The 26,605-nt window shown below is 42.5% G+C and overlaps 1 protein-coding gene across 3 annotated transcripts in view; it reads left to right on the top strand.

The window, feature by feature from the left end:
• The window catches only part of PLD1 (phospholipase D1), a 137,536-nt gene that overhangs the window by 44,732 nt on the left and 66,199 nt on the right, over positions 1-26,605 (top strand). For all 3 annotated transcript variants that reach the window (XM_054039303.1, XM_054039305.1, XM_054039304.1), the window contains 7 exons: positions 9,604-9,789; positions 11,163-11,290; positions 11,626-11,771; positions 12,706-12,814; positions 13,289-13,354; positions 24,551-24,609; positions 26,451-26,543. In XM_054039303.1, coding sequence (XP_053895278.1) covers positions 9,636-9,789; positions 11,163-11,290; positions 11,626-11,771; positions 12,706-12,814; positions 13,289-13,354; positions 24,551-24,609; positions 26,451-26,543 — 755 coding nt within the window. In that variant the 5' untranslated portion in view covers positions 9,604-9,635. The remainder of the gene's footprint in view (positions 1-9,603; positions 9,790-11,162; positions 11,291-11,625; positions 11,772-12,705; positions 12,815-13,288; positions 13,355-24,550; positions 24,610-26,450; positions 26,544-26,605) is intronic.

Genomic DNA, 26,605 nt, shown 5'->3' with positions numbered 1-26,605 from the left:
TGGTTTTCCAATTTTCACTGAAATCAATAGGGTTCTGCCTGTTGATGCCTAGAATGTTCCCTGAAATTTTAGAATTGATCAGGCTCAGCATTCAGACGTTATTGCATTATAAACAGACAGACAAACAGAAAAAAAATGCCATGACGTTGAGCATAGATCCTTGCTTACCTCCGCCAGTTAAATAAACATAGCTGTTTGGAAGGTGCATGGACTAAAGATCAAAAGTAACTTTGTAAATTATGTATTTAATTCCTTCCTATTTATCTACAGTTAAATTCTCTCCTCAGAAGCAGCTTTCCAAAATTCCGGACAAATCTGAGGGACTGTCAGCAGCCATTATTAACTGGTGATAAACTGCTGTTCTGCTAAAACAGCCAGCCTCAGATCTGCCTGAGTCTCTTGGAGGATCTCTGAAGAGGAATATGCAGCTTTTAATAAGGCAGGTCTGGAGCCAGTTTAGCAAATTAGTTACTGTTGACTTTGGAAAGAATAGCTTATTTTTATGAACTTAATTAGATGTGTAGCCAATAAAGAGCTGTCTGGGTGCATGATTTGACAGAGATCCAAATGCAACGTCTGTTGCTCAGTGCATCCTTAGAGTTTATGGAACTCACTAAATGTTTTAGGTCCATAAACCAATTAATATTCTACTCTCTTCATACGTATCTGTTTTCATAGAAACCAATTCCTAAAGCTAAAGGACCAGGGTCTGAGCTGGTATAAGTTGGCATAGTTCCACTGAAGCTACTGTGATTGATGCCAGTTGAGAATCTGGCCCATTATTTGCAAATTATAGGCTTAAGAAAACAATAATTTAAAATGTGTCCAGATGTATAGTGCTATATTTTGATCTCCCTTGAACCAGTGTAAATCTGGAGTAACCGTTGAAGCCAGTGAAGTAACATCATGTCAAATTGTTTCAAGATCAGAATCAGGTGTTCTTCTATAAACATTCATGTTTTGCAAAGCATTAAAACAAAACCCAACCATTGGAAAGGGAACAGCATGACTTTGAGACAGGTCCCAGGTGTGGGGAAATGCGCTGAGTTCAGTGGAAAACTGGCATATTTCTCACTTCTTTTCAGTAATCACTGATGAGACAATGCAGGTAAGGATAAGATGATCAATCTTTAATACAGAGAGGAGACTGACTAAATAAATGAAATGAACTAATGGGGCAAAACATGCATGAGGAAAGAAGTCACAAGTGTAGAAGGGAGTCAAGTTTGTAATAGACACTTAATTGTGTCCATAAACAGTTCTTTCTAGGTGAGTCATTTATTGCCACCAGGAGTGGCATCAATGATTAAGAATTGTGCAGGTGCAAGATAAAAGAATCTGTTTCAGCTAGATGTTGACCCAGAGATCAGCACTTATCCCTCTTCAAGGTTTAACCACATTCTATGGAATGGAGCTCAGCATGGTTTGTCCTTATCTAAACTTGCAGATAAATGGTGCTCAGCGCTCATTCAGCTCACCTGTTGCTAATACTCACTATCAGTAACAAGATAATTTTTCTAGTGTAGAGGTGGTTTAGTCAACTGGTGTGCTGAGACCACTTCCGATTTTGTTGACCATCATTGTTTCCTTGTATTCTCCCATCTATCTGCCTTCATCCATCTGTTGTCTCTTGTCTTATACTTAGATTGTAAGCTATTTGGAACAGAGGACTATCTTTGTTCTGTGTTAGTGCAGCACCTAGCACCATCATGTTATGTCCATGACTAGGGCTCCTTGGTGCTACCAGTACAGATAATGAATAATAATATATGCAGTAACTTAAATGGAGTTACTTGTGATTTACAACAGAATCTGGCCTATAAACTCCCTACCAACTCTGAGTCTAATTCATATGATTGAGTCCTATAGGATTTCTGATGCCAATGTTTAAGCATTCTCTTTATGCAAACTAGCTGACTCATGGCTTGCCAATCAGTGTCTCTCACAAAAAGAACTATAGAAATCAATAATACAAACCCAATAAGCTGAAAGGCAGCAGCTATGAGTCATCAGGAGCAAGATATTGAGTTCCTGCTTCTGAAGATTTTCTCATGAGCTTTACTTCTCAATAATAATTTTGTAATATGTTTATTTTGAATAGAGGTGGGCCTTAGTCATGAAATTTAGATCCAGGATACAATCTGAATCCAAAATTGGATGACTGTTTGATTTTGATATTCTAGTTTTGGATCAAGTCTAGTTTTTATTGGACTGATAGGAATGTATTGCAACATAAATGACTTCCTGATTTGGGGACTGTTCTGTGGTATAAAAAAATCCAAATATGTGTTGAGCACATTTAGTGAGACTGGATGGGGCTTTCTGAAGATCTCAATTTGGCTTATTTCTGCCCTCACTGAAATTGATGGGATTTTTATCACTGAAGTCAGTGGGGGCAGAGTTAGGGTAATCCACGGGTGGGCCACGAGACAGTTCGTTTATATTGACTGTCTGCAGGCGTGGGTGCCCACAGCTCCCAGTGGCCATGGGTCGCCGTTCCCAGCCAATGGGAGCTGCGGGATGCGGCAGCAGCCCAGATCCAGAGTTTCAAGACCGGAAGATGAAGAATTAGGAAGAATGTAGACAGAGGCAGGTTTCATCACAAGCAGAGCAAATGATTATTGAGGGCAATGTACTTTGGGGGCCTTTTGAGCTCCTGGCTTAACTCAGCAGCAACTCATGAGCAGCAACTCTTAGCAGCAGGGTGGAAAAAAGGGAATACATAGTTCAGTTATTTTCTTTCCCCCCTCTGCTCTTGTTCTTGTTCAAGACTATGAAAATCACAACTCCTGTCTGCTCAACACTGTACACAGGAATTGAATGAGTAGACTTTAACATGGTGTCTTGTCAAAGTACTTTGTGCTGCGACACAAAACCAAGAATGGGAACTGGGGATTTTTCTAAGAAACCTCACTGAAAGGTCACTAAGGGGAGGGAAAAGTCATGAGAACTGAAATGAGGCTAACCAACAGTGATTGTGGGAGTGCTTGTCTCAGTGAGGATGAAAGTTCATAAACAGTATCATATGCTGGGAAGCATTAACAGGAAATCGCTGTTTCTGCTGGAAGCCAGCTCTGCTAACTTGAATTTTTCCTAAATTAAGGTTATCGCATTGTCTTTGATAAGTGTTTAAAATAGCTTGTGTCAGCATCATAACCTCATTACAAAGTGGTGAAGGCATGGATTAGCTAAAATAATATACATAATGGAAGAAACTGGGGATGAGTGAATCTCATGTAGTCTGCATTATTGCAACCCTGTGTGTTGAGCCAGGCCCTCCAAAATGAGGGTAGAATGAAAATCATGAGATAAAAAAATAAAAAATCTGAGCTCTTTTTATTTGCCTTCTGATTTTTGAACCTTCAAGGGTCACATTTTCAAGTTTTCCCCCTACATCCATAAAGACTAGAAACTTTTTATGTTAATGAAAGCTGAGATTCTCATGTGATGATCTGACCCCAGGAGCTTGGGTTTAAAAACCCCACCAATTCTCATGAGTCTCATGATAAAACTGCAAGATTAGCAACCCTTAGTTTAAGATGTTGCAAACCTATAGCACTCTTTTCAGGGTTAATAAAGATAATTTTTGTTCAATCCTTTCTTCCTGTAATTAAACTCTGCCCTCAAGGGTTAGTCAGGATTTCAGATCTGTGTTTTGCTAGATGAAGGGAAGCTTGTACTCACATTCTATGATAGACAGGCAACGTGATGCAGGTGGAGTAAACTATTTATTAGGGAGAGAAAATCTCTGCTAGAAACTTGGCTGGCACAATGGGATGCCGCATATACAGTGTTTACTTTTGTCCGTAGAATTTTTCTCTCTCCCCTTTTTAATTCTGTATTCAGAGTCTCTCTCTCCTTGTTTTTCACTCTACCCTCATTTCTGCTCCACTGCACACCTTGTTCTTTCAATGGATTTATTTTCTCCCTGATTTTAGCCTCTAGGCCGTACATGAGCCCAATAACATTCAAAGTGGTGGTCAGCTTTCACGCTCACAATATTCAGGTGTTTGAAACAAGGCCAAACCAATCCACTGTTCCCTAGCGAAAGTTTTAGTGAGCTAAACTGGACCTGTTGGACTCAGCTCATTGTAAAGGGCAGTATGGAGGCATGCTGCCCCTTCTCAGTGCTCCCTGGTTGTGCTGTTTGTGTGTCTGTGGCAGGGAGGGGTAATTTGCTATTCCCTCTGCGTGGCCAGCCAGTTCTCATGGTTAACATGTAGTGGGGAAGAGGCAAGCCATGGCTTTGCTTGCTCCTCGCTCCTCCCTGTTGCCTTTCCAGCAAGTTGCTCCTCATGGCAGCAACTCAGTAGCAGCCCCTGTGCTCAGGAACTGCCATTCTGGTCAGCCCTTCAGTAGGTCACATTAGGGGTGAGGTGGGAGGGGGAGTCAGGGAATAGGTAGTAATTGAGCTGGTAATTTATGGCTCTTGGGCTAGATTTTTGCTACAGGGACACGACCTATACTAAGGAATGCATGTTGCTGTCCCATCCCAGGGAGAGAATTGTGGCTCATGGAGCCATACTTCCGTCTCTGCCCCTGCTTTGCTCCAGGGGACTGTCTGTCCGTACCAGCAGCAAATTATCACCCCCCCCTGCTGCCTGTGCCAGCTGCACTCTGCTGACTTGTACTATCTGGCTGCTACTGTGAAAGCAGATGTAGCCGAAATAGAATTCTTCCCTAAGTTATCCACTGGCAAACAGGCCTGCTGCAGCCCCTAGCAGATAACCGGATTCAATACATTTGTTAATAGTTTACCCATTAACTTATTATGTCAATTCATCTGACAAGCAGGACTCTTGTGCCTGGCACAATAAAGAACGAAGGGAAGGTGAATACGTTATGATCAATACCGAACCCACCCTGTATATATTCATCCTTGACATAATCTCTAAGGTGCTTGTTTGCCATTTCTTCTCATCAAGTCTTTATCGCCACAGCAGGTGATAACGATGGAAAATCATTATTTGTGTCTGTATTAACTTTTACCACGCAAACCCTGCTCTTTTGCAAGCCCAGTTGCCATCATGATTCATTGGGCTGAACTTAGAAGGATAAAACACATCTTTTCAGACTGAAGAAAATTCTATTTCCTTTCCAGATATAAATGCAGATAGAATCAATATGTAGTGTTCTGCTGCTAGTGGCCATCCCTTAATGGCATGCATATGCTAGAAGTGGCAATGTCCTAGTAAAATAATTGCATAGCATAATGGTGGTGGGGTGGGAAATGAAATATACTGTTCTCTTGTAGGTTTGATCCACCAGCCTAAGCAAAGCTCTTACTGACATTAGCGGTGCAGTATCAGGTCCTGTATTCAATATGAAATCACACTTATAAACTTCTCCCTGTTATTCTGGAATGTCAGTAATTGGTCTGGTGAGGTGAGCACACTGGGAGACCCATGTTTTCTAGTGGACTGTATATTCTGATCTGGAAGCATTTGGAATTTTACAATTCTATAGAGCCAGTCATCAAACACACACATGGTGAAACTCCACTGGAGTCACCGGGGTGAAATTTAATCGAATACACTTTTCCAGCTGGTTTGAAAGGGCTGTCAACTGCGGCTGTAAAAACTCCGGCATACCTGTCCTCAGTGCTGAAAGGAAATCTCCTGTGACTGTGGTTTACATACCATACAAAATGCTTAGGCAGAGGCATGCAAGGAGCCAGGAGACAAAATGTAGATCTCCTGGGCACAAGTGAGTTGCCTTTGCATCTGGTCAAGGAAAACTGTAGCATTGTTCTTCACGTTAATGCAGAACTTGCATTAAAGGCCAGGCTGTGTAGTGATGTAGAATAGAGGATGAAAATGGGTGGTTTCCTAGCTTTGCATTTTAATCTTACTTTTTATTTCCTTTCCTTGGATAAAAGGGGCAGAGAGGTGTGTGTGTGTGTGTGTGTGTGTGTGTGTGTGTTTACAGAAAGGTATCTGACAATTCTATGAGAGTCCTCAGTGAATCTACAACTAGCCGAAAGTGTCATCCCTTTTAGCCCAGTCAAGGACTCTTTGCCACTGTGACATAAGGGGCTTCATGGATGATTGGAAGGTGTCAGAACCACTAACATGCTTAAAAATCACTCACAAAGAACTGATACGCTAGGCCTGACCCTGATTTCACGCTTTTATTATACTCATGAAACCGAATTGATTCTGGATTTGCACTGATGTAACTGAGTGGAGAATCTGACCCTGTGTTTCTTGGCTCTGCCTGCATGGAATTGCTTTCTGACACAACCAATCCTTTTATTTTTTAGAATTACATAGCATTACCTTTATTTCAAGACAGTAACAAATATTCTTTAAAAGCATCTAAACACATGAGTTATTGTTTTAAAAGGTGAAGTGAATTATTTCCAAAAGTTACAAATCCCCCTTTCCAAGCAAACAATTCTGTACAAAATTTAACAGCAGAAATGACATGTGACTCTTCTAAATCATTTCTTTGAAGGGGGTCAGATGCTCAGCTGGTATAAATGAGACTTAAAACCACTCTGATTCACGCCTGCTGACAATCTGTCACTGAGCCTTTTCAGTGTAGTTGTCAAGCTGTGTGTTTATGGTGGAGTCATACAAAGGTTGATGGGACTCTTATTATGCTGATATGTAGGAGGGTATTATCTGGGGTTAAACATAACTGTGTTTAAGGACAAGGGATTTGATCCTGCAACTTTTAATCATATTGAACTGCACTCGCACAAGAAGTCCAACTGAAGCCACGAGCTTGTTCATGTGGGTAAGCCCTGCTGAACCTTAATGAGGGTTGCAAATTGGACAGTAGGGCCAAGGGAAAATAAATCTTAAAAAACCAAACCAAACCCATGAGCAACGAAAAGTGATGTAAGATCTTACTAGATTTGTGTCATGTCTCGTTTTCTCCAGATTTTCCACTGACTCAAGTTACTAACAGGAACGAGGAGGTAGGGAGTACATTAGTCATAATTGCAGGAAACGTCTTCCAAAATGCTGCTGCTTAGTTTTAGATGACCTGACTCTGATGCTGTTTTTCCTTTGCTCACCACTTGCTTCTTCCACTAACATAAAGAGCACTAGGTGTAACCTCCTGCAGGCTCATTAACAATGAAGAGATTTACTTAAGTGCTGTGTAACTTGTAACAAGCCCTTTAGAGAGGAACAATGGTCCAGTGGCTAGGATACTAGATTGTGACTTGGGACTCTGCTCTGTCATTGACTTCATGTATGACTTTGGGCACGTCACTTAGCCCTGGTCTACACTGGGAGGAGTGGAGGATCGATCTAAGTTACGCAACTTCAGCTACAATGTACTTAGATTGACTTATAGTGGTGTCTTCACTGCGGTGAGTCGACTGCTGCCGCTCCCCTGTCGACTGCGCCTGCGCCTCTCACGGAGCTGGAGTACAGGAGTCGACAGGAAAGTGCTCGGGGGTTGATTTATCGTGTCTAGACTAGATGCGATAAATCGACCCCTGCTGGATCGATCGCTGCCTGCCGATCCGGTGGGTAGTGAAGATGTACCCATAGTCTCTTTGTGCTTCGGTCCCCCATCTGTAAAACAGGGATAACAGCACTGCCAACCCCCCCCCCCCCAACGGTGTTGGGACGATAAATACATTAAAGATTGTGAGGTGCACGGACTGGACTGGCCTTAGGGAAAATGGCGCCCTGGGCAAACTTGTATTTTGGCGCACCTCCCCTCCCATTGCCCCTGGTCCCTGTGGGCTTCCCACTCCCCCTTTGACCCTAGCTCCTGCACTCCCAGCTCTTGCACCCCCTTCACCCCGCCCCTCCTGCGCCCCCAGCCACTGCCTCTCTCCTGCACCCTCTTCACCCCTAACCCCTGCACTCTCCTCCTGAGCCCACGTGGGGAAACTGATCTGGATGCATGGAGCAGCTGGCATTGCTGCCCGCACTCCCCTGGAACGTTGTTCCTCCGCACATCCCTAGGTGTCTGGGGGGGGGGGCGAGGAGCGACGTCGGGGTTCCCTGCATCCAGGTCACTTTCCCCACCCGGGCTGCATATGGGGAGGGCAGAGAGCAGCAGCTTTTGATGCTCGCCTCACAGCACAGCCCAGGTGCAGAAAGTGACCAGTATGCATCGAGCACTTGGTGTTGCTTCTCGCTCCCCCTCCCAATCCCCTCTGGGGGCACGGAGGAATGTTGGGGGAGTGAGCTGTATCTGTGGGTCACCACTTTGCCCCCCCCCCCAATGTTCCTCCGCTGGGAGGAAGCAGGGAGAAATCTGGAAGTCCCCCAGGAAGCAGCTTCTGATACTACACCGGCAGCATGCACCTTTGCACGGCTGCATGGTGCCCCCTTGACCACTGGGTGCCCTGGGCAGTTGCCTGGGTGGCCCACACCTAAGGCCGGTCCTGTGCACAGATACTAGGAGAGTGGAGGCCATAGAACAGGGGTCGGCAACGTTTGGCACGTGGCTCGCCAGGGTAAGCACCCTGGCGGGCTGGGCCAGTTTATTTACCTGCTGACATGGCAGGTTCGGCCGATCGCGGCTCCCACTGGCCGCGGTTCGCTGTCCCGGGCCAATGGGGGCAGCAAGAAGCGGTGCGGGCGAGCGATGTGCTGACTGAGCAAGTTCACTGTTTGCTTTCCATTTAAAATCAGAGCAAGAGAGTGCTTCTAAGGGTATGTCTACACTGCATCTGGGAGAGAGCCTCCCAGACTGGGTCAACAGATTCATGCTAGTGGGACTTGCCCTAGTGCTCTAAAGATCGCAATGTAGTAGGCAGTGCTTTTACATTGCAACTCAGGCTGGAGCCCACACCCCCCTCCCTAGGCTTGAGCGCCCAAGCTGCAACATAAAAGCTACACAGTCACTATTAGAGCCCTTGCGCGAATCTGTTGACCCGACTGAGAGGCTTGTTCCCAGATTCTGTGTAGACGTATTCCAAGTGACATCCAATCCTGGTGACGCCCTCATAGTTAAAACATCAGTATTTCAAATGGGAAACACATAACCTTTAATGGAAATGTCCTGGGGCCCCACTCCTGCTGCCGTTGAAATCAAAGGGAAGTTTTCCATTCCAGCTGGAAGCTGCATTCACTTTTCTGCTGAGCCCTCCCTAATCTGTTGAAATTGTCCTCCTGTGTCCACAGGGGTCAGGCGTGCTGTAGTGTGCCTGTAGAGGGTATTCCAGAGGCTGTGATAGATTGGAGGAATCCAAGATTACAGGTCCATTTGAACTATGCTGCCACAGAGGCGGTGGGGAAGCCAGGGGTCTCCACACACAAGGCCCTTAACCACAGATAGATTCCCCTGCATCCACCTGAACCTATCATAAAAGCAACAGAGGGTCCTGTGGCTCCTTTAAGACTAAGAGAAGTATTGGGAGCATAAGCTTTCGTGGGTCAGAACCTCACTTCTTCAGATGCAAGTATATTTATACCTGCCTCTGGAGATTTCCATTACTTGCATCTGAAGAAGTGAGGTTCTTACCCATGAAAGCTTATGCTCCCAATACTTCTGTTAGTCTTAAAGGTGCCACAGGACCCTCTGTTGCTTTTTACAGATTCAGACTAACATGGCTACCCCTCTGATACCTGAACCTATCATGTAGATGATGCAGAAACAATAACAATGCTGATCCCTTCCCTTGAACAGCCCCCTGTGTTGTTGGTGAGCGAGCATTTAAGATGTCACTGAGCAGTGAAAGAAGAGTAAATACCTCGGCGCTGAAGAAAATTGCGGCAGACATGAGCAATTTAATAGAGAACCTGGACACCAGGGAGCTCCACTTTGAGGGGGAAGAGGTGGATGCTGACGTGTTAAATGATCCGAAAACAACTGGTGAGTTAGTGTCCATCTGTTTTCACCATATGTCCCACTAGGATGTAGCAATGCAGTGCAGCTGAGGCGAAGATGAAGCTTTCAGTTTGATGGTGTTAGGGAGTGTGGGTGGGGAGAGTGAGAGAGTGGGCCAGGATTTTGAAGCTCTGATGGGGCCTTGTGAAACTGTGCTTGGTTCTTTAGGGCTGTGAAACCTTTAAAGTGATGGCGCCATCTTGCAAAGTACTTTGTGACGCCTACAAAAAACGAAGTGATGCCCTCGACCTAAACTGGGAGTTGAGGGTGTTCAGCATCATGAAGGATCAAACCTGGATTTGAGGATTCAAAGTACCTCGTAGGAGTTGCTCAGCAGGAATGAGCCATAAGAAATTTGCCAAAGCCCATTGAAATCAATGGAAAGACTCCTACTGGTTCCTATAGGCTCTGGATCAGGCCTTAATTAAGCTTTAAGATTTAATTTGGATATCCTTTCTTTTATTGTGTTTTAAGGTATAAACCCTTCATTTCATTTTGGCACAGCAGCTGCACATCACTGCACCTGTCTGTCTATCATCTATGCATTTCTAGCTATCTAATAAAGGCAGGTTGGCTTTTTTGTTTGATTGTTTTTTAAACAGGATTAATGTTTTTTTTTTTTCTAATTTACTCGAGATTTTTGACACTTAGCTGTTTCAGAACTCTTTAAAATAATACTTACAAACTACTCTGAAATTGTCAAAACGCTGCTTCTTGTCTTGCCTACAATTTCCATTAGTACCTGGGTGACCTGATGCAAATTGCCAAAGTTTATGAATGAGTAAGTCTGCAAACATACACAAATAGCCCCCACCAAAAAACCTTGCTACACAAAACACCCTTTTGTTCACTTATTTGACAAGTGTCATTTAATTTTAATTATTCCTGATAACACCTCATAATACATCAGTAAACATCCTGTAATATATTTTGTAACATGGATGAAGACTTAGTGATAGAAGACCTCATCACAGCACTTTGCTCTTAAATCTTTGCTGAAGAGATGGGTGAGGCTGCTCATTTCGTGCATGAATTATGGAATGTGTTGCTTCCCTACGTGCAAACTGCTGAGGTTTTACTGTATTTCTCCAGGTAACCATTGACCCTATTTTATGACAAGAAAGTGCTATATCTGGCATTTGAACTTTTCAAGTCAGATGACTTAATGTGAAGGCTTCTATGAGCTGAGGTGCAATAGGTTTTAATAGGCATGATATGCATTGGGGAAAAATAAGACTACAGAACTTCAAGATTTTATATAATCATTATTAACTTGTTACATTATCCCTTAGCTATTATGGTCTTATTCATAGTTTAAAATAGTGTTAAGCTAATTACTATTTTATGATCATTTGCAGTGGGCATCCCATTCTCTGCAATTTATAACACTCAAGGGTTCAAAGAGCCTCATATACAGACATATCTAACTGGATGTCCGATTAAAGTCCGAGTTCTGGAAGTAGAACGCTTTACCTCAACAAAAAAGGTCAGAACGTGAATGTTATTGGAACATTGTTTTAAATCCCAAGTCCATTTTTAATTTCATGCTCCTATTACCATGTTAACACATCACTTACAAGTTAACTTTCTGTAAATCAGCTAGTGGGTTTTAGAAAATATGAATACGTCCGTCTGGGAATAACTCTATGAAGGACAATATGAATAATCTTTGCCTGTTCTGTTTAGAGTCTAATGAAAATTGTAACTAAAAGTCATAAGGAATGGCTATACCTTTAAATAAAAAATGATAAACTCTAGAGGATTTAATGCTAGAAGATTACCCATTGAGTACTGAAACACTGGTGCTATTCGTTCCTGTAGGTACCAAGTCCAAATGTTTACACTATTGAGTTCACACATGGGGAATTTACATGGCAAGTGAAAAGGAAATTCAAGAACTTTCAAGAATTCCACAGGGAACTGCTGAGATACAAAGCCTTCATACGAATTCCTATCCCTACAAGGAGGTAACTATTTTATGCAGTCTTATAAATATGGTTCAAGGCCCAAATTGCATTAGAAAGAAGCGAAAAGCCTGATTCTCTCTTACCCTTGTAGTACACAGGAGTAACTCCATTGACTTCCAAGATTCACTCCTGATTTATCCTGGTATAAATGAGAGGAGAATCAGGCTCAAAATCAACATATCAGCAAGCAGCAGTAATCTGAATGATCCAATGATTTCTCTTGCAAGATGTAAAAGGCATGTGGGACATTTTGTGCAGTCAGTTTTTAAGCAGAATTTCCCATCGAAATCATTGGGTCATTGTGCTTAAAAATGTATAGCACAATATGGCCTCTTACCTTTAAGAGCTTATATCTGTGAGTGCTGAGTGCTCTCAATTTTCCTTCCCAGTGACTCTAATGAGGTGCGCAGCAGCTGGTAGGACTGGGCCCAAGGACTGGGACAGAGCTCCAAACATAAAGAGAGTTGTGGAAAGAGGCCTGAGTGGTGGAGTGTTACAAAAGGATAGTTTGGAGATTGGCATGGGAAGACAATAGGAAGCTAGGGGGCAGTCGAGGAAACAAGAGTAAGGATTTTGGTGGGGTAGAGATATGAAAGGCTAAGGGATTAGTGAAACATAATGGTCCAGTAACATGGTCCAAATTCTCTTCTGATTAAATAGGCAAAACTCATTTGAAGTCAGTGGATCCATGGCCATTTGCATCAAAGAAGAATTTGGCCGAATATGCTCTGCTTTTTGCATTGTATTTTAGTTTGAATTGATTTGTACACAGTGATTTGTTAGACAATTTTATGCCTCCCCTTATCTTTACTCACTACGTGTCCCTCATTTTATAATAAAGTTTTAACTAGAATATCAGGACTCTTGTGTCAGAGGAAAAGACGCTAACGTTCTACTGATCAGACAAATAATCTGGGATTTTTTTTTCTTCCAGTCACACAGTTAGAAGACAAACTGTCAAAAGGGGAGAAGCGAGGCAGATGCCAAGTCTGCCACGCACGTCTGAGAACATGGTCCGAGAAGAACATTTTTCTAGTAGAAGAGTAAATGTCCTTTCTTCTTCTAAATACTTTGTTCAGAGATGTGGGTGTGCTGGTAGAAGACAGGCTGTTGACGTGTTGTGCTGTCCATCTTATTCTTGGGATTTTTCTGACTTTCACTACTGGGGACCAACTTGTTTGCAGCGCTGTGTTCTGACCAAGTTCACATGCCTTCTGTTTTGTTAGTAAATTCTTCTTGGTGAACCGAAACTCTGCCAAGTTTAGAGCCAAATTGTCCCTGCTCAGAAAGTGGAAGAGACTGCCTCAAGGAGCACTCTGCCACGATCTGAGTTATTTCCCCTTTGCTGGGATATTGTGGCGCAGTGGAGAGTGTGCTACATGTGTGTGTATATGTATATATTTTTTCATTCAATCGGTGGCTTCTTTTTATTCTCTTCATGACTTCCTGTAGCTATATAATAAGATTTTTATAGTAATCCCTACATCGTATTTAAAGTTTTCATGCTTGCATTGTAGAAACAACTGGAAGACTACTTGACAAAGATCTTAAAAATGCCCATGTACAGGAACTACCATGGAACGGTAAGTAGTGTGTACAATGGCTTAAGCCACAAATGAATGTTCTTTTCACATATAAGTATTTAACTGTGAGAAATAAATGCTGTAGTTTTCTCTGAGGTATATTAAAAGCATTTTGCAGCCATTTTTATTAGGGCAAATATCTTCTCCAACGTCCAATTGTAAATCTGATTATAACCAAATAAAATGCTATACTATCAAGCTATTGGGGTGTCACAGCTACAACACATTGTGACAACCTGCTTGTTAAGGGCAGTCTTGTGCAGACAGCTCATTACACATGTAATACGAGCGGCTTCTGATTGGTTCCTGGTAGCATTTAAGATGTTTGGTTGGTGGTTCAAATGCCTAAATGATTGGGGTCTCTGCTATGTGGCAGATGTTACCTTCACTTTGGGAATCTTGGGAATTTAACCTTATAGGGCCAAACTGTGCTTTGGCTTATATCCCTTACAACCCCATTGACTTCAGCAAGTTTGTCTTGGTGTTAATAAGAAGAGAATTTGGCACCTTGGCTTCCCCAAGTAATTCATTCCCCCCACAGGGATGTGGTAATCTATATGTTCCCTCATTCCTATGAAACCTCATTGAAGTCAGATGGTTCATGTTATATCCAAAATTTGGCCCATATTGTGCAAGAATGTATCTCCTGAAAGCCATGTTATGTACTTGGAGTTTCACCTCATTGACTATCCAAATTTCTCACCTGCTAGTTGGAGGAGACTTTAGAGGCCATAACTGTATGTGGATTTATTACTTCTCTTCTGTATCATCAGCAAAAAATAGTTTGTTGCAGAACTTACTGAATAAGCAGAGGGAGTTTATCCTTCTGAGCAAGACAAAACAATTAAGTACACTTGGTTTTAAAATAAGACAGAAACATAGACTCAACTTTACATCTTTAAGGGGGTATATCTGCTCACTATATGCACTGTTAAAGCAGCAAAGAGCCCTGTGGCACCTTATAGACTAACAGACGTATAGGAGCATGAGCTTTCGTGGGTGAATACCCACTTCTTCGGCTGCATCCGAAGAAGTGGGTATTCACCCACAAAAGCTCATGCTCTATACGTCTGTTAGTCTATAAGGTGCCACAGGACTCTTTGCTGCTTTTACAGATCCAGACTAACACGGCTACCCCTTTGATATACGTACTGTTGTTTCAATGTTGCCTATGCTAAATGTATCAGTGTGAAATCTGCACCACAAATGAACTGGCTGCCATTTAAAGAAGCTCTGCTGTTGTGGACAGTGGCATATGTTGAGGCGGGAGATTTAATTCAGAGTATATGGCATTGGATCCATTTTCCCATTGTCATGTGTGCAGGCATTGCCTTGTCAGATCTCTCTGATATTGTCCACTAATCTAACAACGCAGCTCGTACATCTTGGCCCTGCTAGTGAAGGCAGGGGACTGGACTCAATGACCTTTCAAGGTCCCTTCCAGTTCTATGAGATAGGTATATCTCCATATATTATAACACCAGAGACAGGGCATTAGGGGAAAAAATACTAAACATGCATCATCTGCACCCTGGGCTCTCTGCAGGTAAAGCCAGACCCAGGGTCTGGGCCACCCCACCCCCCAAGCTGCAGACTTTAACTAAAAATAGCTCAGCAGGTTACCTGTCTCCAGCACCCAGACCCCCAGTTCCCAATGGGAGCCAAACCCCAAATAAGTCCGTTTTACTCTGTATAAAGCTTATACAGGGTAAATTCATAAATTGTTCACCCTCTATATCGCTGATAGAGAGATATGCACAGCTATTTGCTCCCCCAGGTATGAATCACTTACTCTGGGTTTAATAATAAACAAAAGTCATTTTATTAAGTAAAAAAAGTAGGATTTAAGAGGTTTCAAGTAATAACAGGCAGAACAAAGTAAGTCACAAAGCAAAATAAAACAAAACACGCAAGTCTAAGCCTGACACATTAAGAAACTGATTACAGGTAATATCTCACCCTCAAAGATGTTCCAATAAGCTTCTTTCACAGACTAGACTCCTTCCTAGTCTGGGCCCAATCCTTTCCCCGGTACAGTCTTTGTTAGATCCAGCAGACATCTCAGGTGGTAAGCAGGGGTTTTCTCATGACTGGCAGCCTCTTTTGTCCTGCTCCACCCCCTTTTATAGCTTTGACACAAGGTGGGAATCTTTTTTCTGTGCTTGTCCCCACCCCACCTCATCAATGGAAAAGTACAAGGATTAAGATGAATTGCAATATCATGTGACATGGTCAAATGTCACTGTAAGACCCCTAGTCTCCATTCTTCCTAGGTTGGCCCACAGGTACACAGGAAGGCTTGTAGGTAAATAAACCATTTACAACCAATTGTCTTAGTCAATGGGAGCCATCAAGATTCGAAACCACCATTAATGGCCCACACTTTGCATAATTACAATAGGACCTCAGAGCTATACTTCATATTGCTAGCTTCAGATACAAGAATGATACATGCATACAAATAGGAGGAATATATTCAGTAGTTTATAACCTTTGTTATGATACCTTACAAGAGATCTTTTGCATAAAGCGTATTCCAGTTACATTATATTCACACTCATAAGCATATTTCCATAAAACATATGGAGTGCAACGTCACAGCTCCATTTTGTCCCTGACCAGCAGAGACCGATATTGTTCTGTACGTACATTCTTAGAGTATTGGTTGGCTTTCAATGGATTTGACTTCTGTCAAGCACTCAGTGAGAACTTGCCTTGTGATGTTGGCTGCACTGCTCAGTGCAACAGGTGATGCAGTTAATGGGGAAAGAGAGATGCTGGGAACAAAACATTTATTAATTTATTTAAGATTATCATTCTCAGACCAGAGACAAAGCTGCAGATTTCTGATGTTCACCTTGGACTGGCATCTGTCCTTACAATAGTACGGGTGTGTTGCTGTTCTTGTGTTGAAAAAGTGTGTCGCTTGAAAACGGAGGGATGTGCTGCTTGTTTTGCTGCATGTGCAAATTTTGGCTCCAGTGTGTTAGGCTCTGCAAGTCCTCAGGCTGAGGTCCAGATAGATCTTTGGCTTGTAGATGTCTCCAGCTGAATTCTTTGCAAGTTCAGGCATGGGGCTAACTTGAGTGATTCATAAAGGCCAGATGACCCATGTGATTTATTGCCCCCTGAATCTTGTGAGGATCCTCTTCTTGTTAATCCAGTCCCCTTAGAGGTGTTTTAACAACTGATCTGAACAATTCCATTCAATTCATTCTGGATATGCTTTTATTGTGTATTTGTGGCTTGTGTGTTTCGTTCATTTGTATATAATTGGCTCAGCTTGGATGACACTGACAAACCTAACCTGTAGCTCTTTTCACCCTTATTGAGGAGCTCAGGGCTATGAAGCACTGTGGGATGTAAAGAGACTTACGTAATGTGTTGAATATACAACTCGTGTCTAAATGTTTTGCCTGCAAACTAGAAAATAGTATGCACCTAAACATTGTTTAGTGATGTAACAAGGGCTGCGCTCTTTGACTATGTAACCCGGAATGGGAAAGTCATAACTGTCTCCTCAAATTTTTCTTAATGGAATATTTGTGTGTCTGCTGTTGTGGCAGGGTATTCAACATGGAGCTGGCAGCTAGTTGAGGGTATAGTTAACGTTGCCTGTTATGATAATCAGATACATCATGATAATCAGATACAGGTACACCTCTACCCCGATATAACGTGACCCGATATAGCACAAATTCGGATATAACATGGTAAAGCTGCGCTCTGGAGGGGGCAGGGCTGTGCACTCCAGTGGATCAAAGCAAGTTCAATATAATGCGGTTTCACCTATAACGCGATAAGATTTTTTGGCTCCCGAGGACAGCGGTATATCGGGGTAGAGGTGTAATTGGGGAAGTTGGGCAAGGGTGGCTCAAATACCTTGTGTCACGGAGTGTGAGGGGACACAAGGCCCTGCATCCTTGGCTTCCTGCGATTCACCATGACTCTCAGCCAGCCAGTAAAACAGAAGGTTTATTTAGACGACAGGAACACAGTCCAAGACAGGTCTTGCAGGCTCAGACAACAGGATCCCCCCTAGTTAGGTCCATCTTGGGGTCCCAAGGCACCACAGCCCCCTTGGGAGGTCAGAGCCCCGTTTGCCTCCCAGCCATATCACCAGCCAGCTCCCGAAAAACTCCCCCTTCAGCGACCCCTCCCACAGCCTTTGTTCAGTTTCCCGGGCAAAAGTGTCACCTGGCCTCTAACCCCTTCCTGGGTTCTCACATTACATGCTGAGGTATTTTCCCTCGGTCGGTCTCCCATCCCCCAACGCAGACCATCCTAGCCACACTCCCTGTCAGCATTCAAAGACCACAGTAAGAACAGTCCCAGTTCATCACACCTTATAAAGCTATTTCTATGGGCTTGATTTGAAGTTAAATGGAAAGACTCAATTGAGTTTAATTGCCTTTGGATCAAGACATATATGAGCTTGATAGTTAAAAGATTCCAAAATAACCCTAGTTTAAACCAATAATTGTCCATGCAGCCTTTTGCACTGGCTTTACAAAATCAGTTTAAAATTACACTTCAAATTAATCCAGTGCAACAAGATAAGCCTTGAATGAGTTTCACAGCTATACAATTAAAGAACACTTCACACACCCAACTATGGTTGCTATTTAAGGCTCTTATCCTGCAATTAGATCTGCTAGGGCAGACCCCAGCAGCCATACAGAGCCCCACACTGCCAGATCTGATTACAGGACTGTAGCAAATAATAAAATGAAATAAAAAATAAAATAAAAAATAAGACAAGAATAATGTTTATATGTGTATTTAGTATAAAGCAATTTTTCTGTGTATGATAAAATTGGAACACTGTCCTAGAACAATGTTATTCTGAGCACTTGTTATGTAGTGTATTATTATGTTGCCAGAGCTACTAGTGAACTATTTGTTTTATCATTTTTTAAAAAAAAACTAGAGCTGCAATGAAAAACAGACTTTGGAGCTGCTGACTCCTACTTAAAAAGGCAAATTCATCTGAACAATTTTTCTCAAAATCTTGCATAAATATATCATAAGTGCTTGGTTCAGCAGGGGGAAAAAAAGATGGCTAAAATGTCTTGTGTCTCCACGTTGCAGCTGTTATTTCATTTTTCATAGCTCATTTGCTCTTCAGCTGATCTGCTATGTCTGTTTTTTTCCCCCCACCTCTTGTTACAATATCATTGAAACTTCAGCCCTCATCTCATAGTTAAAATATTTTGCTACAGATCGCTGTGAAACCTGAGTGGGATATCCGGTCACCACAACAACAGCTGGGTAGTGTAAGAATTCAAATGTAAAGGAGATGAAAGGGTACCGCTATCCTACTATCCTCTATTTCAATTTTCTTTGTGAATTATGAGATCCTCCGATTAAAGGCACTGTACCAGTAAAAGTATTTAACAAAATAATAATATTGATAATGATATCACATAATCATATTTTTCCATTCCATTCAATAACTTTTCCTGTAATCTACAGGATTTTTCCATATTGAAGCCCCAGGCCTGCAAACGCTTACCTGCTTAGTTTTACATATTTGAATAATCTAATGGAAGTCCAGTGTGACTACTCACATGCATAAAAAGAAACATAGGAGTTAGGATTGGGGCCAAAAGGCCAGGCTTTGCCTTCTGATGCTCTCACAGGACATAGGATTTCATTGGACGTTGTGCACATACAGACCTACTCAAGGGCTGAGTTTGTCCTGAAGGATCTCATATGGCATTCGTATTTGGCTACCATCAGGTGCAGACCAGTCAGAGAGGAATGTGGTTCTGTGTTTGTGTTACTATGGACACCATTTTAAGGACTGATTGGGTGGAGGGGACTGGCAGCTATAATGTTGAACAATATTTGCCTTTGATCTGGCAGTTCCAGGCAATAAAGTTAAGCAAATAAACTGTTACGTTTCCATCTGAGTGGTAATTTCTCCTACATATCTGTTTTTCTTTTCCTTCTTTGAGCACAGTTAGTCTCTCATTTTCTCATTACTAAATGTTCCCCAAATAACCACCTAGTTTCTTTTCAGAGCAAATGGCCAAGATTTTCATAAGTGGCTAGTGATTTTATGTGCTTTGGTATTTGGGTGCCCAATCTGAGAGGCCTGAAGGGGCCTGATTATCAGAGGTTGGATCCTCTGCACTTTTCAATTTGTCCCCAGAGCTGAGACTGCCTGAGGCTCAACTTAAGCACCATGTAAAGGGCTTTAAATGGTACATAGGCCTTGCACAGGCTGTGCCGAATTTCACCCACAGAAAAGAATGGACTATTCATAGATGGCAGAACCTGTTTCTTCTTCCTTACCCAGGACAGATAGTGAGAATTTGTGAATTCAAAACCATGATATAATTAGTTCTCTTTGCTTCATAAAAATGACAAAATCATAGGAAAAGCAGGAAATCAAGTATACAGATACTGACTTCTACTAAGAGCTAGTTTGTGTCCTTGGGCTACATGGCCATGCATGAGAATAGGAGCCTTTTGACTCATCTCTGAGGCTGTGCTATCCCTGATCATAGAGTCATAGAATTTAAAGCCAGATCATCTAATCTGACCTCCTGCATATCTTGGTTTGGAAAGATTAGATTTGTATTGGTGTATGTTGGTACACATGAATTTCAAACAAAAATGCAGACCGATGAAAAAAATATTTCCACCAATAATCGTAATATGCAGATAGATAAAATAAGAATAGTGCAGCTTGATAACTTATCAGAGTCAAAATCCATTGATTTAGCCTTTTGAATTAGGCTTGTTAAAATGGATTAGCAAATGAATAGTAAAAGCAAGTACAATTTGTTGATTGAAGGATATTTACTTTGACTATTTGAATGTGATGTTGTCTCTTTGTGTTAATAATTTATAAAACTTTAACTTTTTGAATTTCAACATCTGCTGTCACTAAATAATTGTCTGATGCCCTCCATAATTTCACATAACTGTGACCATTTACATCAGTAAACATCTAAAAAAAATGCTTAAAATAAACATTGATATTATCTGTCAAAATTATAAAAATCAGATTCTGCCAAGGCTATGTACATCCCAGGCCACCAACACCCACACTAAACCCAACAACTGGAATTAGACTGAAATATTACAGCCCACAGGAGACTAGACTATTACGTGACACAGGCAGAGAATAGGAGGGACGGAGGCGCACCAGTGCTTGAGCCCCAGCAATGGCAGGAAATTGATTAAGTAAAACATACCCAGGTAATCCTGGCAAGTGACCATACCCACTTGCTGCGGAGGAAGCTGAAAACCCCCAAGGTCATTGCCAATCGGCCCAGGTGGAAAATTCCTTTCTGACCCCACGTATGGTGATCAGTTAGACCCTAAGCATGTGAGCAAGAACCAGCCAGCCAAGCACCTGAGAAAGAGAAATAGAATGCTCAGTGCTACTCAGAGCACAGGTCTGCCCTGTCCAGTGTCCCAGCTGTAGCCATCTCTGATGCTTCAGAAGAAGGGGACAAAAGCTAACAACAATCCTGAAATACATGGCAGGGAGAGAAAGTGGGGAAATCCCTCCCTGACCTCTACAGGTGGCTGGCTAAAGCCCTGAAGCCTGAGCTTTTAGGACCATAAGACATAAACTGTACATGAGCCCCAGGGCTGCCAAGCTCTTCCCCCACCATCACAAGCAACCCTGATATACAATCCTACTCATCAATTTGATGCTCTCTTAAAATTAACTAAATTGTTTGCCCCCACAGCTCCTATTGGAAGGCGGTTCCAAAACCTCACTGCTCTGTTGGTTAGAAACTTTCTTCTAATTTCCAGCCTGAATTTGTTCATGCCCAGTTTGTATCCATTTGTTCTTTTGTCAACATTGTTCTTTAGCTTAAATAACTCTTCACCCTCCCTGGCCTTTACACCCCTCCCCCTATGTATGTTTTATATAGAGCAATTGTATCCCCACTCAGCCTTCTTTTTGCTAGACTAACCAAGCCAAGCTCTTCCACTCTCCTCTCATAAGATAGGCCCTTCATTCCCCGGATCGTCCTATAGCTCTTCTCTGCACCTGTTCCAGTTTGAATTCATCTTTCTTGAACATGGATGATGAGAATTGTACAGAGTATTCCAAATATTCTTACCAGTGTCTAGTACAATGGCATTAATACTACATTATCTCTACTGAAAATTCTTCGCCTAATGCATCCTAGGATTGTATTTTCATTTTTTTGCAGCTGCATCACATGGGTGGTTTGTGGTCATCCTGTGATTCACTACACACCCAAGTCTCTCTCCTCCTCTATCTCTTCCAACTGATGAGCCCCCAGTCTGAAGCAGAAATCCTTATTATCAGACCCTAAGTGTATGACCTTGCACTTTGTACTATTGAATTTCATCCCATTTCTGTCACTCTGGTCTTCAAGGTCATCCAGATCTCCCTGTATAATATTCTGATCCTCCTCCATGTTGATGATGCCTCCCAACTGTGTATCATCAGCAAATTTCATTACCACTTTCCTACTTTTTGTGCCAAGGTCATTAATAAAAATATTGAATAAGATTGATCCCAAGATCGATCCTGGAGAACCTCCACTAGTAACCTCCTTCCAGTCCGATAATCCACTTTTCAACATAACCTGTTGCCTTCTCCCCTTTAGCCCGTTACTTATCCACCTTACAATTCTTGTATCAATCCCAGTTTTTCCCAGTTTCACTAATAATTTCCCATGTGGTACCCCGTCAAATGCTTTACTGACATCCAAGTATATTAGGTCTGCTACACATCCCTTCTAAAAAAAAAAAAAAAAAACGGTTTTCTGCCATTGCAGATGTGGTAATTTCCATACACCGATTTCCATCAGCCCTCCGACCTTCATGCCCATGTTCCATATTATCATCTCTATTAAAAACTAAGGCAAAGTATGCATTTCATTTTTGGGCCATACCTAGGTTATCTTTAATCTCCTTCCCATCTACTTTACATAGTGGTCTTAACCTCATCCTTCCTTATTCCCTTTCTATTTATATAACTAATAAACATCTTTTTTATTTTTTTTAAATTCAGCTTGACTTTTAGCAATTCTCACTTTATTCCGACATTTTCTAACCTCCAAGGTGTAGCTTTCTTTACTGATCAATCCCCTTTTCCATTCTCTGTAGGCTCTCTGCTTATTCCTAATAGCCTTTTTGAGGTGGTTATTCATCCAGCTGCATCTGGGGTCTTTCCATATGAGTGTGTTTTTTCCCCCTTGCTTGGCTGCAAATTTCAGATAGTTTTCGTATCGTTGATTTGAAGAAATTCCAAGCCTCTTCCACATTTAAGTCCTTGAACTCTCCGTTCCAGTTGACCTCTTTAACTCATTCCCTTAATTCCCAAAGTTTGCCCTTTTGAAATAAAAAAAACCATAGTTGATGACTTGGTTTTGATTATCCTTCCATTTAATTTAAACTGAATCAACTTGTGATCACCTGATCCAAGGTTATATATACAACTAGCTCTTCTATAATGTCACTACTTACCAAAACCAAGTCTAAAATTGCATATCACTTGTTGGTTCAGTGACCAGATGGCAGCTACAGGCCTGAGAGGACAGCAGAGCTGCCTGGCTGGGAGGGGAGGTTATGCTATGCCCTAAAAAAAGCTGTAGCAAAATACTCTCCCCTCCTCTGCACCAGGGCAGGAATGGAACTGTGTCTCTGAGTTGCAATTTCTTTCTGGGACTCTTCCTGGAATGACACGGTTACACCCTGGCCTACAGGCTCATTCTAGCCCTACGGGCCCAAATCTGTCTTTCTGTCATGTTGTGTCAGACTTCCTACAGTTTGTGAGTAGTCCCACTGAGATCAGTACAACTACTTCATAGTTATTATTCCACATGAGAAATGGTGGCAGAATTGGAGCCTAGGATTGTTGTGATCTGCGTCATGTCAAACCATTCGCTTCTGTTGATTTAATTTGTGGTTTGGAAATCGCCGTTTTCTGCCGTATGGCACAGAGCAAAGCTAAAGTGTGGCTCTGAAACTTGGGATGAGCTTTTCAGGCCAAGGGGACCGTGAAACCCTTACGTAGTGTTGGCCCCATGGGGATTTTCACCATGATAAGGCTGTGCTCCTTTGCCAGTTCTGCATCTCCACTCCCTCTGGATCTAAGAGTTGAGCGTAGCTATTGCAAAAGAGGAGTGATGTTATCAGTGGTATTTTTCTGAATACATTCTGACCTTGGATGCATGTGGCTCCCGTTTATTTCTCATTGAGGTCAATTGCAGCTGTGTATGTGGATCTGAGGTTTGAATTTAGCCCATTCAGCTCTGGATGACAGCATATTTCATTAGAAAATTAAGTTCTTCTTTCTGCCTCCTTGCTGCCAGATCAAATGAGAGAACCATCTCCTGCTTCCTCCCCCTGAGTGTTTGTGCACTTTGGCTAATTAACCCAATACAGACAAAGGAGAGTGGCTGAAATCTGTTTAGCTCTGTATCACGTGGGTCAGATTCTGCTCTCACTTTCAACCCAGTGGTGAGAGACGCTCTCTAACTGGATCTGAAACGATTAAGCAGCAGCATATATGCCAGGAATGGCTTACTCTGCCAAGAAAGCCTGGTTGGTTGGAAGAGGTCTAGTTCTAGATTTTAATGCAGATATGTAGTCCTCTTGTCATTAGTTTGCTAATGACAAGAGGACTACACTTCTGCTTATCTGTATATTCTCCTGTGATCTCTCTGGATAATTTCAAGGTTTTTTTAATTGGGGTCAGTTGATGAACCCAAACATTTTACATGAGATTACAACAGACTTCTAGTTTATATTAGCAATTTTTGTCTGTCCATTTAATCACTGGTCTTTTGGTGGAGCCAACTGGCATGAGGCAGACATACATCTAGTGAAAACTGAACTGAGTCTATGAACTCAGTTCACATAGGTCACCAGACACTTATCAAGCAATGGTAAATTTTATCATTACTGATGTGAACTGAATTTGAATCAGTGACCTACAGGTGACGGTTCCAATGGGTTTTTACCAAGCCTCTAAATAACCACATATAATGCCCCATAAAATCTGATTTTGGTTGTTTTGGTCTGATGCAAGGACTGATCCAAAACACATACATTTCTGTTGACTGCAGTGGGTTTTGGATTGAGCCCTAAAAAAGATGTTCCCACCTTTTCGCTATCAGTGTTATTTTTCCAAGCAAACTGATTTTGGGAGTCCAAAATATAAACAATGGGGAACTTTTTATTTTCCAGATGGAATTCATTGGTGTAAGTCAGCTGTCATTTATCCATGATCTAGGACCAAAGGGCATGTAAGTTGAATTTTATTTCTTTGTGTGAGTCACATTTCATCAAGAGTATCATTTTATAAAGAGAGACTGTCCAAATTGGTAGCTTTCCTGCCAAGCTAACAATTAATTTGGGAACATCTTGTCCTCCATTATTATTCACAAGAGGATATTACAACTGTGGAAATAATAATAAATGTAAAAGGCAGAAAACATTTCATTGCCAGACTCACAGGGCCAAATTCATCCTGTCATTGACTGGAGTTGCATCATGCAGACAACCAGAGCAATGTACAGTCCCTGTCATAACATGCTTACATCACTGGTTAGTTTATTTCTTGTATGATGGTGACATGAAAAGAGTGCACTGAAATCAAGAAAGGTCAATTTTTGTCTTTAAACTTCCCAACATTTCCGAAGTTTCCTTTAGCTGGGGATTGACACTTAATTCCTTTCTTTTGAACACTATTAAATAGAAACTGTGTTGTTTCGGTTACCACCAAAAGTGTCTATTGCGTTTGTAAACAGCCTCGCAGGCAGTAGTGAAACTTTCTTCAGGTTATTTGGATGGGACATGGGTGTTTGAAATGCAGTGATTCCAGGCATCCAGTGTTATAAACAGGGAAGGACTTGACAGTGGGCAAGAAGGACGGAACCTTCTCTGTGTTAGGCCCTCTCGCGGATTTAAGAGCTCTTCACCACGTTGACATTCTCAGACTAAGGGCACGTATTCACTGGCAACGATAAACCTTTAACATGGCTTGTGTAGTCATAGCACAGCTCCCAGCGCTCTAAAAAAACCACCACCACGAGGGGTGTTGCTACCAGCCCTGAGCACTGGTGCACTCATTGTCTATACTGGCACGTTATAGCGCTGAAACTTGCAGTGCTCAGGGGTGTGTGTTTTTTCACATCCCTGAGGGAGAAAGTTGCAGCGCTGTACAGTGCCAGCATAGACCAGGAGTGGCGCCAGGGTTTTTGCTGCCCTAGGCAGCAGCACTCCTCCTCTGAGCATTCAGGGGGCCTGGGGTCTTCGGCAGCGGGGGTCCTTCAGCTCTACGTCTTTGGGGCACTTTGGCAGCGGGTCCTGGAGCGAGTGAAGGACCCGCCACCGAATTTCTGCCAAAGATCCGGAGCAGAAGGACCCCCCGCAGCCAAATTTCCACCGAGGGCGGCAAAATGCCGCCCCCCAAATCCTGCCGCCCTAGGTGACCACCTAGGGTCACCTAGTGGAAGCTCGGGCCCTGGCGTAGATAAGCCCTTAAGCTTGTAGTGCTTCAGTCTGCGCTGCAGCCCTTATCTCTACTTATTCCTGCTGTGCACAGAAGTGATTCTCGCTTTCCCTGCCAAGTGGGAGGCTAGGTTGGATGTATCGTCTATCCACCTAATCCTCCATGGCCTTCATTCTGCCCCCTTGCCATTCCCTGTTTGCACCCTAGATGCCTCTTTGCCCTCAGTTCATTTGTAAGCGGAGACTTTATCCTTAGCCCTTCTTATTGCTGGCATAGTATTTATTACAATACCACTGCTGTGACTGTGGGTTCAGTTCATTTGATGGATGTACAATAGAGTTAGGTTCAAGTCACCCACTGCTTGGGAGGTGGATGAAATGTCTGAGACGCAGGGAGAATAAGAGAGGTGACCTGGCAATAGAAAATGAGAGAGAGGTGAGCCACTTCTGCTCCATTCTGCCCATGCCACCCCAATGAGGTGAAAGGGGTCAGACAGATGTCACAGTGCTGTGTTTGACCTCGCCTATGTACCTCCAGATCAGATTCCATATAGCTTCATCTAGGCATAATTAATAAGCTGTGTATGCATGTATCAAATTTGCCATTTATTTGTCATCTTTACATTTGTTTCAGAGAAGGTATGATCATGAAACGATCTGGGGGCCACAGAATACCTGGTCTGAACTGCTGTGGGCAAGGAAGGGTCTGCTATCGATGGTCCAAAAGGTACCTTAGAAGGGGGAGTTGTCTCTTTGGTGACTTTTTACCTATTAGAAAGACAAGTTGTG

Source organism: Malaclemys terrapin, chromosome 9, assembly GCF_027887155.1.
Source record: "Malaclemys terrapin pileata isolate rMalTer1 chromosome 9, rMalTer1.hap1, whole genome shotgun sequence".
Lineage (NCBI taxonomy): Eukaryota > Metazoa > Chordata > Testudines > Emydidae > Malaclemys > Malaclemys terrapin.
This window is presented reverse-complemented; position numbering and strand designations above follow the sequence as displayed.